At 40.3% G+C, this 16,113-nt stretch overlaps 1 protein-coding gene across 1 annotated transcript in view; it reads right to left on the bottom strand.

The window, feature by feature from the left end:
* The window catches only part of myo9aa (myosin IXAa), a 568,471-nt gene that overhangs the window by 64,883 nt on the left and 487,475 nt on the right, over window positions 1-16,113 (bottom strand). The window contains 4 exon segments of the mRNA XM_028823069.2: window positions 3,082-3,294; window positions 3,688-3,781; window positions 5,337-6,965; window positions 12,974-13,287. Of these exon segments, the coding sequence (XP_028678902.2) occupies window positions 3,082-3,294; window positions 3,688-3,781; window positions 5,337-6,965; window positions 12,974-13,287 (2,250 nt within the window).

Below are 16,113 nucleotides of genomic sequence, written 5' to 3'. Positions count from 1 at the left end.
TATTTTTTTCACTTGAAAAACTCTACTTACCTTTGTTAAAGTTATCTTTACCAATAATTATCTTTAAATAATGAAAAAGGATCTTTACTCACAAAAATGTTAATCTCTGTTTTAAGCAAAATTAAAGAAGCAAAAAACTATTCACATTACACTATATATAACTGTCTAGTTATGCAATTCTAAATTATCAAATGCACTTACATACAAAATTACACTTACTCTAACAAAAAAAATCTAAATGGAATTCATATTGTAGACATAAATACAACACATATATATTTTGCACATCTTACATAAAAAGTAGGCTTTGTACAAATAATTTAAATATACTACATGAAAAACACAATGTAAAACATTTCTTAACAATAAAAAGAAAGAAAACAAGGTAGGTATTAAAACAAAAGTGAACATAACCCAGAAAACCCAAGGCACAGGGTGACAATGAATGTGCAAAGCATTATTTGGTGATGTAGAAAGAAGGTAAAATGAGTCCCATGGGACAGAGTTACAAGCTACAGCATGCAATGATTGTTTGTTAACCAGGCTAGTCAAATTATAGGAGAAGGAGTGAGTGTAGCACACTTGGCGTACTTCTGTGATGAATGATGCTCAGGATTTCATAATTCAGGTGATTGATCCAAGCAGAGTGAAGGTGCACTCAAAAGAATCAGCAACATAGTTGCATGTCCAGTGAAAGCCTAAAATATGGACTAACATTAATTTGTGGGAAACCCTTTTGAACACAGCCTGGATTTTACCTTCACAACATGATTTAATAAGTGTACAGTAATAAAGCATATTATATGAATATATAACCTTAGCAGTAAGTGGGCAATTTTGGATGATTTAAAGGGATACTCCACCCAAAAATGACATTTTTTAAATATATATGCTAGCTCATATAATTTGTAGTGATGGTCTAAGAAAAAAATTTAATGTCATGTTTTCATTCAAAACAGAAATAAAAGTTTCTGATTGGCTAGACATCTATGGTGAAAAACACTTGAAAACAGGAAACAATATAAAAAACGTACAAAAAAACTTCACGTTACTTGTGTTGCATTATCCACATGTCAGTTCATCCATTTGTATGCTCACAATCTCACAAACACATGTATTTTAACTAAGATATTGTTAAATAAACCACTTTTGGAAAGTCCTATTGTGAATGAAAATGGAACACTTTCAGATACAAATGACCATTTGAATTACAGGCCAGCCTCCCATACTTACATTTATATTTATACCCACACCTGAAGTACCCAACAATTATTTTGTGGCAGTCAGTGAGGCTGCACGGGTGAGCAGATCTTCAGATATGCACAAGTACGACACATATTCTCTTCCTGATAATGTCTACACTTGTTTTTCTTTCAACTTTTTAGCTATACTCGTCTTCCAGTGTTCTGTTTATTGATATCACATGAACAGCAATGTTAGCCAATGAAAATGCTGTTACTGGGCCCATGTCCAAAGAATGAGGCAGATAGACCAGGTCTACAATTCAAATGCTCACTCACGTTTGTGTGTTCCATTTTCATTCAAAACAGCATTTTCAGAAAATAGTTTATTCAACAACATTATTGTAAAAATATAAGTGTTTGGGACATTGTGAGCATATAAACGGAAGTCTGGATGTGTGGTTTATGCAGCATGAGTAACATAAGATTTTTTTCAGGGATGTTTTAGATTTTGTTTCCTGTTGTCCAGTGTTAGCCACAAGCAGGGCCAGCACCACAATTAAGGTAAATCAGGCATTTGCTTAGGGCACAGATCATAAAGGGGGGAAAAGCCCAGCTGCATGAGTTAGCTACCGAATAGTCGGATGACACACTAACAAGTTTGGTCTAGGGTGCATAATAATTCTGGTAGTGAGGACAAGAGAGGTCTATTCTATCAGAAACTATGGAATCTTAGCCATCACAACAAACTACATAGGGTAAGTATAACATAAAAAAAAATATTTTTTGTGTCTGGATAATTCCTTTGAACAAAATATTCTCATCTGTAATGTAATATAACTGACAATAACACACACAAATCCACTTAATATAATTCAGGTTTACAGAGACCAGAGGTCAACCCGACAACATCAGGCAAATGCAGGAATCAACCCTAAATGAAGTTCCTGTCCATTGCAGTGCCCTCTGTTGTTCAAACTCATGTGGGGCCAATTTACAATCACCATTTAACCTAAAACACACATTTCTGACAATATGAGATGTTCCCTGAGGAACTCCCACATGGACAGGTAATGCTGCAGAAACTCTCTGGGTAGTTCAAATTCAAGACACCGGGTCTGGAGGCAGTCATAATATTAAGATCCTTCAATTACGAAGAAAACAAAAACAAAACAAATCACACCACAAAGCCTTTTTCTTTCAAGTAATCCTTAACATTAAATTTTAACTTAATTTTGTAACAGAGTAAAAATAACCAGTAACAATGATGTACTATCAGGTACTTTAATTTAAAAGCTCACTGCATATATACATGTGTGTGTGTGTGACTTTCAATATGGACATCCAGCTCAGAAAGTGGTGTTTGTCTAGCACTTCTGGCGGTACAGAAAGCCATCTTTGCTCACCACAAATTAAATAAAATTCTGCATTATGCTGTCCTGGCACAGAGCACAAAGATGGACTCAGCAGTGAGCCTCTGGCAGCCCTCATCTCAGGGATACAAGCCAGACAGCACTGATGCAAGATATCTGGAGGTTGATAAATATCAGCTGTATGATCATGAAAAGATAGTTTTTTCCAGACATACTGCATAAAAATTAATCAAAACTGTACGTCATCACATAGCCCAATTTTGAATTTATGGCAAACACTTCTGCTATTTTTGGACAAAGAGGTGTTTATCTGCGTCACATTCCAGCTGTGTTCAAAAGAATATTTTCCCATTTTTTTAGTTAAAAGAAAAAAGTGATTTTATAACTAGAGTCACAAAGCAGTAGTAAGGGGTCAGTTTTGCATTTCTAACCATTGCCACTGAAGGATTTAGCAGAAAGAAATGCTCCCAATGGTCAGGCGCACACCCAGAAATGGCCTACTTGATTGGTTTGTACATTAAGATTACCATTTCAGAGTCACTGTGACAAGCCTGCCCGTCACTAACCACGGGCTCCATTTCAGGGTGGGGCAGGCAGGGAGATAGAGGGGATGCGATGGGGTTGTCATCGTACTCATCATCCTCCAACTCCCCATCCCCTGCAGGGTTTGTACCTCGGGTCAGGAAATCAGAGCGTGTCCGCGCCATGCGGGCTTTCTTTTTTTGGGCTGGTCTCCCAACCTAATTGACCAAATAACACAAGAAGTTGAAAAGGCATTTACTAAACGTATGCCCTGCCTAACTCCACTGAAGTCTGCATTACCCTCAAGCATGATTTCTATAAAAAAAAAATGTGCATATCAGAATAAAAGCAGTGCAAATGTAAAAATTAATGAACATCAAAACAACATAATAATGCACTTTTATAATCTACCACTCAGAACAATGATGTGTTAAAAAGAATCTGATTTGTTCTTTGAATCCTTAACATTAGAATCTGCTTTGCATCTATCTTTTGCACAACTTATCCATTCTATCTCTTTTGTCAGTTTGAATATTCAGTTACATTTAAAAGTTCCAAATAATTTTCTACCTGCCTCCTTCATTTGTAAAGAAACTGACATATTGTCATACCTCCAAAGTCATCTTCGCATGCTTTGCATTAAAAAATGGCTCTTCTTTCTGAATGGCAGAGGACCTCTCTTGGTTGGCTGATTCCTTCTCAACTCTACAAGAGAAATTTGCCACTGTAGTTTACTACATAATACATCCATTCAAAACCATAATTACAACCGTGACTAAATAATGTTAACGTCTTAATATTAGCATGTATCCTGCACCCAGTGCTGATGGGACAGGCATGTCAGCCCTGGAAAAGTGGGTTACTGAACCATTATATAGTAGTGTGTCGTGGGTCAATACTGGCAGCACTGAGTACAAGGCAGGGACCAACTGACCCATTGTTAGGCAATACACATAATCCCACGATACAATGCATATTCACATTGCTAATTTTGGTTAGATTTTGTTGAAGTCATCAGTCTTGGGGTTATTTTTTTCCAACATGCACTGTGAATGTTTGAATGATATATTCAATATGTACAAAAATAATAAAATAATTTGTACATGATTAGATAAAAACATCATCGCTTCCCGGGTCTTCCCTGCATGGAGTTTGCATATTTTCCCTGTGTCTGCGTGGGTTTCCTCCGGGTCCAATGACATGCAGGTTAGGTGCATTGGCGACCCTAAATTGGCCCTACTGTGTGCTTGGTGTGTGTGTGCCCTGCGGTGGGCTGGCGCTCTGACCAGGGTTTGTTTCCTGACTTGCGTTGGCTGGGATTGGCTCCAGCAGACCCTCCTGACCCTGAGTTAGGATATAACGGGTTGGATAATGGATGGATAGATAAAACAAAGTGAGCTTGCTCATTATTGTAACTCAGATACCTAAATGAAGTTACAGTGCCCTCCATAATGGTTGGGACAAAGTCACATTTTTCCTGGATTTACCCCTCTGCTCCACAATTAGAAATCAAACAATCCAGACATTGTGATTAAAGTTAACATTGCAGACTATAATTAAAGGGGATTTGCATACATTTTGGTCACACCATGTAGAAATGACAACAGTTTTTCTACATGGTCACAACATTCAAAAGGGTCACACACTTGTTCTTGCCATTGTAAACACCTACACTCACCCCAGGCCAGTTTACAGTTGCCAATCAACTTACCATTGATGTGTTTTTATACGTAGAGAACCCAGAGAAAACCCAGACAGCCATATGGAAAATGTACACACTTGCCATAAAATATCTCCGAGTTGGGACTCTTGAGGTAGGAGGTGTTCCATTATTTAACATGCCATTGCGCTGCTCCTTACTGTACACATCAATGTATAAAAATAAACGGCCAGGCATTATAATGAATAGAAAAAGGGAGTAAATACACAAATTACTCTGTGAGACACCCTTTGCATCTTTATATTGAAATTCAAAGAACTTTAGATGCTTTGGAGATATAAACTTGTATAGTTCATATTTATGAAAAATGGTGGAGGGCCAGAATTAAAGATATATTAAGGCTAATAACTCCTAGCCTGTAATTTCACCTTTATGCTACATACTCTTTGCCTGGTCTTGAAAAATTAACACCTCCATTAATAGGTGGGTAGGGAAAGGGATTTTCATAAAATAGACAAGTTGACTGGATGCCGTTATAATTACTATTATAATTATAATTACTAACAAACTGGCTGGCCAGAGTAATGATACTTCACTTACTTGGTGAATGTGGGCTTGTTGTCTTTTGGAGTGAAGAATATTGTTGTTGGCCTGTCAGCCGAGGAGCCGTCTAAACTCTGACCCAAGACTTTGGGCTGCCTAATACGTTCATTTCTCAAACCACCATCAGGAGCCTCCAAAGTCACCTTGGGATTCCAGCCCTCCTGTGGCAGCCTCCACGGCCCATCTCTCTTCTCTAAAAACATACTTAAAGGCCGTTCTTTTGCTGAGGGAGGGAGCACTTTTTTCTCTTTAGTTTGACCATCTTCCACTGAGACAATTTTTATCTCTACATCTGAAGGTGACAGTTCTGAAGGGGCAGATGGCCCCCAGTGTTCTTGAGAAAGAAGCAGAGACCGAGGTCTTTCTTTATGACTACTTGCATTTGAGGACAACTGTCTATTTTGTTCAATCTTTTGCAGGGCTTCTCCTCTCTGTTTCTCAAACATGTCTCTTTCATGTTGCTCAAAGAACTTTCGCTGCTTCTCTAAAATCTCTTTCTGCTGTCGAATTTGCTCCATCATTTCCTTTTCATTTTGCTGCTGTTGCTGTTTTTGCCGCTCTGCCTTGCCTACATTCATCTTCTCCAGTTTCTCAATGATGGCGGCATTGACTCTGTCATCAGCATGTTTATTGACTGTATCCACTGCTAATGTTGTCGAAATTTCAGTCTGAACCTCACTGTGCTTTACTTGAGGCTTCTGTACCTGGGTTTCCTCACCCAGTGGCACTTCCTTCTGCATGCTAATAACAACCACAACTGGTTTATGAATGGGCACTTTCTGTCCTTTGGGCACGCTATCTCCTTCAAAACTTGTCTTGGAGGAATCATTACTTTCCTTATTGGCAGATAAACCTTCACGAAATGGAATATAAAATGGAGGAAAATTGTTTTCTGTTTTTGACTTTAAGAGTAACCCTTGAGATTTTCCTTGAGGGCTGGAGGAAGGACCAGTTGAACTCATCATTTCAGAGTCAGCTGGGTGTATGTGAGGCAATTCAGTGGTGCCAGATGAAAGGTCTTGCTGTTCAATAAATTTATGATGGCAATCGGACTCCTCCAACTCTGGAGAAGTGGATTTAACTTTCTGAAACTCATCAGCTCCTAGCAATTCAAAACTACCCCGTGAGCTCTCGCTATCTGGTGTACCTTGGGGTGACAGTAAATTTTCAGAAACCAATTCTGTAGACCACCTTATTTCCTCTGATGGAGAGATCCCACCTGTAGACCGGACCTTTAGTAATTCTAGGCTAAATTTGGCTTGTTCCAATTCCCGCATACGCCGACTCTCTCTTTTGGCCCTTACAACCTTCTTCTGGTCCACATCATCCAAGGACTTTGGCCTTTCTATTGCCACACCTCCTTGAATCCCCAGCCAATCATACTGATTATCTGTAGTTCTGTCTGCAGTGGTAGAGTCTGCATATTCACTTTGATAATAGTCCATATTCTCATTTCTCCTCTCAATAACAGTTTCTGGTTCCTTAACCCTGGCATTTATATCTTTAGGTGTACATCCAAAAGCTGATGGAATGTCGCCCTTGTAAAGGTCCCGTGCAGGCACTGAATTTGTTTCTTTAATCTTTAGTTGTATTTGTTGCAGCTTCTGCTTTTTCAATTCAATTAACCTAAACAGAAATGACAAACTAGGCTGTAAACAATGTATAGATAAAGTGCATAACAGACTGATGACTGAAAAGCTGAGAATACACACAAGTTGCACACTGGACTGGCAAACAGTAAGACTTATTATAAAACAAAAAACAATATGATGGTGATATTGTTCAAGAATGTTTCAGTTTCCCATTTTAACCACTAATTCAATTTCAACCACTGCATATCTTTGCCAGGGCTTTAGCTACTCTGGTAGAAACTGCCCTGGATGGGATGCATGGCTGTGTTAAGGCTGACAAAAAATGCACAAACACAGAGCAATTTGGAGCATCGGTTGTTGTAAAAGTGGACTGAAATGGGGCCTGATTCAGATGGAACAACCTTCCTAAAATTGGTCGGGGCCTTACAATTTGGTTTGCTTGGATCATGATGGAAAGAGATGAGGCAGATACCGCACTAGTTTAAAAACAAATTTCAAATGTAAAGGTACTGATCTTTAAAAATTGTCCGCTTTGGAATACCTAGTGATCATACTTAAAAATCTAAACACCTTTGGTGTTACCATCCATTTAAAACTCTTTAAAAGGATTCAGTGCTGTTTTCTAATCGATTTACAGTGGGGCAAAAAAGTATTTAGTCAGCCACCAATTGTGCAAGTTCCCCCACTTAAAAAAATGAGAGAGGCCTGTAATTTTCATCATAGGTATACCTCAACTATGAGAGACAAAATGAGGAAAAAAAATCCAGAAAATCACATTGTCTGATTTTTGAAGAATTTATTTGCAAATTATGGTGGAAAAAACGTATTTGGTCAATAACAAAAGTTCATCTCAATAATAGTGGAAAAATAGTATTTGGTCAATATTGTGGCATAGCTACAATGGAGCAAGGGGTGCAATGCACCCGGGCCCCGGGCGGGCCCATCAGGCCTCTTTTTTTTTTTTTTTTTGCGAGCACACGAAGCACGCAGGTTTGGGGGCCCATTCAATGATGATTGCACCCGGGCCCCTGTAAACCTTGCTACGCCGTTGGGTCAATAACAAAAGTTCATCTCAATACTTTGTTATACAGCAGCTGTGCGCAACCTGCGGCCGTACGGCCGCATGCGGCCGTGGGCAAGGACTTTGGCGGCCGTGGACGTGTATATTAAAGTGTACGTAATGGCGGCCGTGCAGGTGTAGGGTCTCTGGACTCCAGCGAGTAAGTGGTCTCAACGCCGCGGAATCTTTGTCGGCCGGGTCGGTATGGTGACGCCGAAAGCCGATTTGCTTACTTGAATATTAAGTTCGGTTGAAATGGGCTGACACCCAGGAGTACATGTGAAGTCACGTGACTAGCGGCTAGCCAATATGGAACTGAGAAGGAAATGGGAGTGTACGCCTGTACGGCCTTGTGGCTAAGTCCATACACTGCCTATCGCCATTAGAAAACGGTCATCATAATATCTGAAAAACAAGTACCGAACCCGATTGGTAGACAGCAATCTAGAGTCTGGAATACGGCTAATGGTCTCCAGCGAGTCCCCTGACTTTGCAAGTCTGTCTGCAAACATGCAAGAGCAAGGAAGCCATTAATGGCGATATTTTCCAAACTTCCTGAAACAATTGCTGTAAAGGTTTTTTGTCCTATATGACGTTTCGTAGACATTTTTTTACATATGTAGACCAGTAAATTGAATATTGTCAGATATATCCTACTCTGTTTTAATGTGTAATCTGTAAATTTTTACATAAATCATAAAACATTATTAAGTTTACTTGGACTTACTGGCGGCCGTTATTAAAGTAAAAAGTCTGTAGTGCGGCCGTTATTAAAGTAAAAAGTCTGTAGTGCGGCCGTCAATAGCGGAAAGGTTGCGCATGCCTGTTATACAGTAATCCCTCGCTACTTCGCGGTTCACTTTTCGCGGATTCACGACTTTGCGGATTTTATATGTAAGCATATCTAAATACATAACGCGGATTTTTCACTGCTTCGCGGGTTTCTGCGGACAATGGGTCTTTTTACTTGCTTCCTCAGTTGGTTTTCCCACTTGATTTCATACAAGAGATGCTATTGGCGGATGGCTGAGAAGCTACCCAATCAGAGCACGCAGTTAAGTTCCTATGTGCTGCTGATTGGCTCAGCGACGGAGTGTTGCATTAACCAGGAAGTCTCATCTCACTCATTCATCATTAACATGCTAATGCTTCAGGGGCCGTGTCCAAGCACCAACAGAAGATGCAAATGATTGCAGAAAAGGTAAAAGTTTTGGATATGTTGAAGGAAGGGAACAGCTACACCGCTGCAGGACATCGATTCTTTTTATTTAAAAAGGAGGAAAAGCATATAAGATCTACGGCCGCAGTGTCCTTTAACCAGGGTGCAAAACAAGTTGCAAGTGGACGTGATAAGGCAGTAGTCTGGATGGAATCTGCTTTAGGAATCTTTGCAACAAGGTCGACGACGTCATGACCGCCTACAAGCTGCTACGTGTACTTCGCTATACAGTAAGTATAAACTTATCTACCGATTTCATATTGCTTAGCAGTTGTCCCTGTTTTTAATAGAGTAAATGGTGGGTTGTAAACAATACAGGGAGGGTTTAAAAACGTCCAAATACACGTTAAATAATTAAATAAATATAGTGTCCCTACTTCGCGGAAATTCAGTTATCGCAGTCGGCCTTGGAACCTATCTCCCGCGATAAGTGAGGGATTACTGTATACCCTTTGTTGGCAATGACAGAGGTCAAACGTTTTCTGTAAGTCTTCACAAGGTTTTCACACACTGTTGCTGGTATTTTGGCCCATTCCTCCATGCAGATCTCCTCTAGAGCAGTGATGTTTTGGGGCTGTTGTTGGGCAACACGGACTTTCAACTCCCTCCAAAGATTTTCTATGGGGTTGAGATCTAGAGACTGGCTAGGCCACTCCAGGACCTTGAAATGCTTCTTATGAAGCCACTCCTTCGTTACCCGGGCGGTGTGTTTGGGATCATTGTCATGCTGAAAGACCCAGCCACGTTTCATCTTCAATGCCCTTGCTGATGGAAGGTGGTTTTTTCACTCAAAATCTGACGATACATGGCCCCATTCATTCTTTCCTTTACACGGATCAGTCGTCCTGGTCCCTTTGCAGAAAAACAGCTCCAAAGCATGATGTTTCCACCCCCATGCTTTATAGTAGGTATGGTGTTCTTTGGATGCAACTCAGCATTCTTTCTCCTCCAAACACGACGAGTAGAGTTTTTTTCATCTGACCATATGACATTCTCCCAATCCTCTTCTGGATCATCCAAATGCTCTCTAGCAAACTTCAGATGGGCCTGCACATGTACTGGCTTAAGCAGGGGGACACGTCTGGCACTGCAGGATTCGAGTCCCTGGTGGCGTAGTGTGTTACTGATGGTAGCCTTTGTTACTTTGGTCCCAGCTCTCTGCAGGTCATTCACTAGGTCCCCCCGTGTGGTTCTGGGATTTTTGCTCACCGTTGTTGTGATCATTTTGACCCCATGGGCTTTGGTCTTGGCCATAGTGAAGTTTAGAGTGTGACTGTTTGAGGTTGTGGACAGGTGTCTTTTATATTGATAACGAGTTCAAACAGGTGCTATTAATACAGGTAACGAGTGGAGGACAGAGGAGCCTCTTACAGAAGAAGTTACAGGTCTGTGAGAGCCAGAAATCTTGCTTGTTTGTAGGTGACCAAATACTTATTTTCCACCATAATTTGCAAATAAATTCTTTAAAAATCAGACAATGTGATTTTCTGGATTTTTTTTCTCATTTTGTCTCTCATAGTTGAGGTATACCTATGATGAAAATTACAGGCCTCTCTCATCTTTTTAAGAACTTGCACAATTGGTGGCTGACTAAATACTTTTTTGCCCAACTGTATAACTCATTTTTAGACAAACTTGCCAATACTGATAAAAATGGGGGAAAAAGAATTGGACATGAGTGTCAGTAGGCTTTGCACCCTAGGAACTTACCCGAACTATTCTATAACATTTCAGTAATTATTTACTGCTCTGATGCTGATCGTTCTGATCATAAAAGAGGTAATTGCGATAGCAATTGACAATAAGAATTCATAATTAATTGCAGAATTATGGTATTTGAGGGTTCCTCTAGAGTAACTCTTTCTCTTGCATGATTTGGCTCAAAAACTAATCAGCACATCCTCATCTCATAACAGGCTTAAGTTCATAGTTTGATATTTTTTTTTATCCAGCCACTTTAGCTCTAGACCATCCTCAAGAAACTGTGACACACAGAAAGACACACACGCACACAGTCGGACACACACCCATCATTGAGATATCGATTTTTTCAGTGTCAGGGATCCTAAAACATCGAGATCCATTGAAAACCGGAGATCAAAATTTTTGGTGAATCTAAAGCTTTCACTCCTCTCCCACAGACGATAGATTATGGTGGGGGAGGGTGCAAAGCAAAAAATGCAAAGAACCCAATTTTAGTGCATTGTGTGCTCATTTTGTTTGACTCTACCAAGATAGATCTGTGTTAGATTTACCATAATGTGCACATTCTGTCTGAAGGTGGCAGTGTTGTGATAATGTAATTTCAACTTTGTTATTTTGCACAAATGGAAATGGAAATACTGTAGTTAAATCACCAGGGTACTTATTTCACAAAAATTTCCTTGTGATACCTCGATGAGGTACCATGTTTAGGGCGCACTCTCTTATATACCTTCTTTACTGTCAGTCCCTTCAGATACCCCAAAATATGGTATTTTACAAGAGAGACAATGATGAGATGCACCTGAAGTAACTTTAATTAAAGTGTCTACTTTCAATCTTGTGTTGAAAATTGTATAACCTCTAACAATATGAAATTACTGTTTATAGACAATGGATAATAATTTTAAAATGTGTAGGTATCTCATATAGGTTAAATGTTTGACTTGATGAATACATGGCTGTAATAAAGATGTATGTGACTCAACTGATAAGCATGGGGATTTGGCTGCTGTGTACCTCATATAATACGCCCAAGCTCTTCTAACTGCATTTCTACTAATGGATCTACAGACAAACCTGGAAGTTCTCAAGTCTATAGAGACATTTTGGGGTACTGGAAACATTCAATGCTTATAGTTAACATGAATAGCTTTACAGCCTAATAGTTCATACAGGCTAGCATATAATAGCATGGCATATCACAGCTGTCATACTACTAGGCTTTGTGGGCACCAACCCTTCTTGTAGCACTATGGGTCTTTAAGAGTCACAGCAGAAACGCACAACACATATTTCTGTTCCCAAGTATTTATAGAGATTACCCTTAATATATGGTTAGAATGTTTTGCAACTAGTATGCAATTTTTGAGTGTCCTAGCATAAACGAAACATAAATTAGTAGTTCCCTTAGACCGCTGATTTGTTAAGGTGCATTCAACAGAACTTAGTGACTATACATGAGACAACCTATTGAATTTACAGGTATTGTAAATTACAAAACAAGTTTTGTCAGGATTATTGAAGGGCTTGTTATCTACAAATTGACAGTCCTTTGCTGATGGCATCTGATAAATGTCAGGAAAAAGCCACCTGATTACCAAGTCACCTACTTTGTATGCACTGAATGAACGAACAGCTAGAAATCTCAAGGCAGCATTGCCAAGCATTCATTGGTACCCACTGAAACTGTAGGATAACGTAGGGGCCGCTTATTTGTCTGGTAAAGTCACTCACAGAGTTTTGTTCCAGGAAGTGACAGGCTAGAGACAGGTTGGCCACGAACATCAGCTGGTGTTTCAATTCTCTCTGAGGTTTTTAAACCCTGGAAAATGGAAACTTATACAGTACACTTGAAACATCAAGGGCCATACTCTCTCATTTTTTGTTTACTTTGACTTGAATCTTAACCTCCTCCTTCTTTTTGTTTGCAAAAATTTACACACCATCATTGCAGTTACAAACTTTATCAAATGTGCAATTTAGAAACAAAAATACAATCCAATATATTTGCAAATGCTTTTTGGGCTTTGCACCAGACAATTATGAAATTATTCCATACCTTAAGCGTGCCAGATGTCCTCTGCAATATGCCTGCAGCAATACAATACAGAACCTCAGATGTCTGTAGGTTGTTCTGGCTTTCCAGCCACGCCAAGCAGCCTGGATGCACATAGCAGCCTCTTCCCTATGGTAGCAGTATCGGCGCCAGAATCTTTGGATAACAAAGGAAGCCTCCCACATGTGCTGAATCTTTTTCCTCTCCTTGTAACCCCTCCATAACGCCTGAATACATACAGCTGCCCCATGGAGAGTCTCTATATCAATCTCAGGTTCAGGGGTGGTCTCCTTTACCGTGCAGTTCCGCCACCACCGCTGATATGAGAAATAAAATAAAAATTTTATAATCTTGGAAAAAAACAATACAACATATACATTTACATATAGTATGAACAGTATATATTTTAAGATACGTGATTCATTTTCTCCCTTCATGGATTTCCAGCTACAAATATACCAAGTGTATGTGTATATCTCTCTATTATAAAAAAAAATCTTGGAAAGGAAAACCAGGGAGACGAGACGTGATCTTCTCGGAAGACATTTAAAAGATCCGTGAGATGCTCCATGGCCAATCTCTTTTGTCTTGCGGGTCTTTTAAGTGTCTTCTGAGAAGATCACGTACAGTGCATCTGGAAAGTATTCACAGCGCATCACTTTTTCCACATTTTGTTATGTTACAGCCTTATTCCAAAATGGATTAAATTCATTTTTTTCCTCAGAATTCTGCACACAACACCCCATAATGACAACGTGAAAAAAGTTTACTTGAGGTTTTTGCAAATTTATTAAAAATAAAAAAAATGAGAAAGCACATGTACATAAGTATTCACAGCCTTTGCCATGAAGCTCAAAATTGAGCTCAGGTGCATCCTGTTTCCCCTGATCATCCTTGAGATGTTTCTGCAGCTTAATTGGAGTCCACCTGTGGTAAATTCAGTTGACTGGACATGTTTTGGAAAGGCACACACCTGTCTATATAAGGTCCCACAGTTGACAGTTCATGTCAGAGCACAAATCAAGCTTGAAGTCAAAGGAATGTCTGTAGACCTCCGAGACAGGATTGTCTTGAGGCACAAATCTGGGGAAGGTTACAGAACAATTTCTGCTGCTTTGAAGGTCCCAATGAGCGCAGTGGCCTCCATCATCCGTAAGTGGAAGAAGTTCGAAACCACCAGGACTCTTCCTAGAGCTGGCCGGCCATCTAAACTGAGCGATTGGGGGAGAAGGGCCTTAGTCAAGGAGGTGACCAAGAACCCGATGGTCACTCTGTCAGAGCTCCAGAAGTCCTCTGTGGAGAGAGGAGAACATTCCAGAAGGACAACCATCTCTGCAGCAATCCACCAATCAGGCCTATATGGTAGAGTGGCCAGACGGAAGCCACTCCTGAGTAAAAGGCACATGGCAGCCCGCTTGGAGTTTGCCAAAAGGCACCTGAAGGACTCTCAGACCATGAGAAAGAAAATTCTCTGGTCTGATGAGACAAAGATTGAACTCTTTGGTGTGAATGCCAGGCGTCACGTTTGGAGGAAACCAGGCACCGCTCATCACCAGGCCAATACCATCCCTACAGTGAAGCATGATGGTGGCAGCATCATGCTGTGGGGATGTTTTTCAGCGGCAGGGACTGGGAGACTAGTCAGGTTAAAGGGAAAGATGACTGCAGCAATGTACAGAGACATCCTGGATGAAAACCTGCTCCAGAGTGCCCTTGACCTCAGACTGGGGCGACGGTTCATCTTTCAGCAGGACAACGACCCTAAGCACACAACCAAGATATCAAAGGAGTGGCTTCAGGACAACTCTGTGAAAGTCCTTGACTGGCCCAGCCAGAACCCAGACTTGAATCCGATTGAACATCTCTGATCTTAAAATGGTTGTGCACCGACGCTTTCCATCCAACCTGATGGAGCTTGAGAGGTGCTGCAAAGAGGAATGGGCGAAACTGGTCAAGGATAGGTGTGCCAAGCTTGTGGCATCATATTCAAAAAGACTTGAGGCTGTAATTGCTGCCAAAGGTGCATCGACAAAGTATTGAGCAAAGGCTGTGAATACTTACGTACATGGGATTTCTCAGTTTTTTTATTTTTAATAAATACGCAAAAACCTCAAGTAAACTTTTTTCACGTTGTCATTATGGGGTGTTGTGTGTAGAATTCTGAGGAAAAAAATGAATTTAATCCATTTTGGAATAAGGCTGTAACATAACAAAATGTGGAAAAAGTGATGCGCTGTGAATACTTTCCGGATGCACTGTATATATCATCAATCAGAAGAAGTATCATCCTTTTCTTATTCTTCATATTGTAAGGTTTCTGAACTCTTTTGGGATCCCCCCAACTCCCCACCCAACGGGAACGTCATGCTAAAGTGTGTCCCAAAGCGCGATTGCCGCGTCTGTGTGAGATTCTTTGTCCGTTGCCGGGCAGGGCAACAGCAGGCTCACAACAGTGCAGTGAGGCACCACATAAGCAAATCCTAAAAGATCGGGGTCACACTCTAAGTCCCTGTCTTACACCCCAAAATACGATGCCAAGTCTCAGTACTTTAGCAAAACCAGCTTTATTCAGCTTGAAACAGGAACAGCACAGTTATTTATTATAGCGTGATCTGCCACTCTCCTATAAACAGACACAGCAGTCAGACAGGGTTGTGACCAGGTTAGTGGCCAAGTAATCCTCTTCCATGCATTTACAATGTTCCTTGCATCACCCATTGAGATATTTTCCGTTTGCTTCAGTGCCAAGCTGCATCAGAGCTGTGAGCCTGCCGGCAACAGATAAACAATCATCCACAGACACGGTGATCACAGTTCGGGACGCTCTTCGGTGTGTTGTCCAGTTGTGGAAGGTCCCAAGAGAGTTTAGAAACCTCACATTTTCTTGAAGGAGTGCCGCATTAACAGGAATGTTTCTTGAACGAGCATTACTGAACCACATAAAAATGAATTTTTCGACATCTTCAAATGCAGCAATTTGCATACATTTGCAACCCAAGATTTTTCTATTTTTTTGCTCGGTCTTTCAAGAAAGCTACAGAGTCTATGGCGAAATTCCGAATTCACTGGCAACGTCTTTTTTCTTTTTGCCACAATCGACAGCTGCAAAAATTTTAACTTTTTTTTTTCTAATATGAACTGTT

The sequence above is a fragment of the Erpetoichthys calabaricus genome, chromosome 17, assembly GCF_900747795.2.
Source record: "Erpetoichthys calabaricus chromosome 17, fErpCal1.3, whole genome shotgun sequence".
Taxonomy (NCBI): Eukaryota; Metazoa; Chordata; class Cladistia; order Polypteriformes; family Polypteridae; genus Erpetoichthys; species Erpetoichthys calabaricus.
The sequence above is the reverse complement of the archived record's forward strand: the minus strand, read 5'-3'. Positions and strand labels throughout refer to the sequence as shown.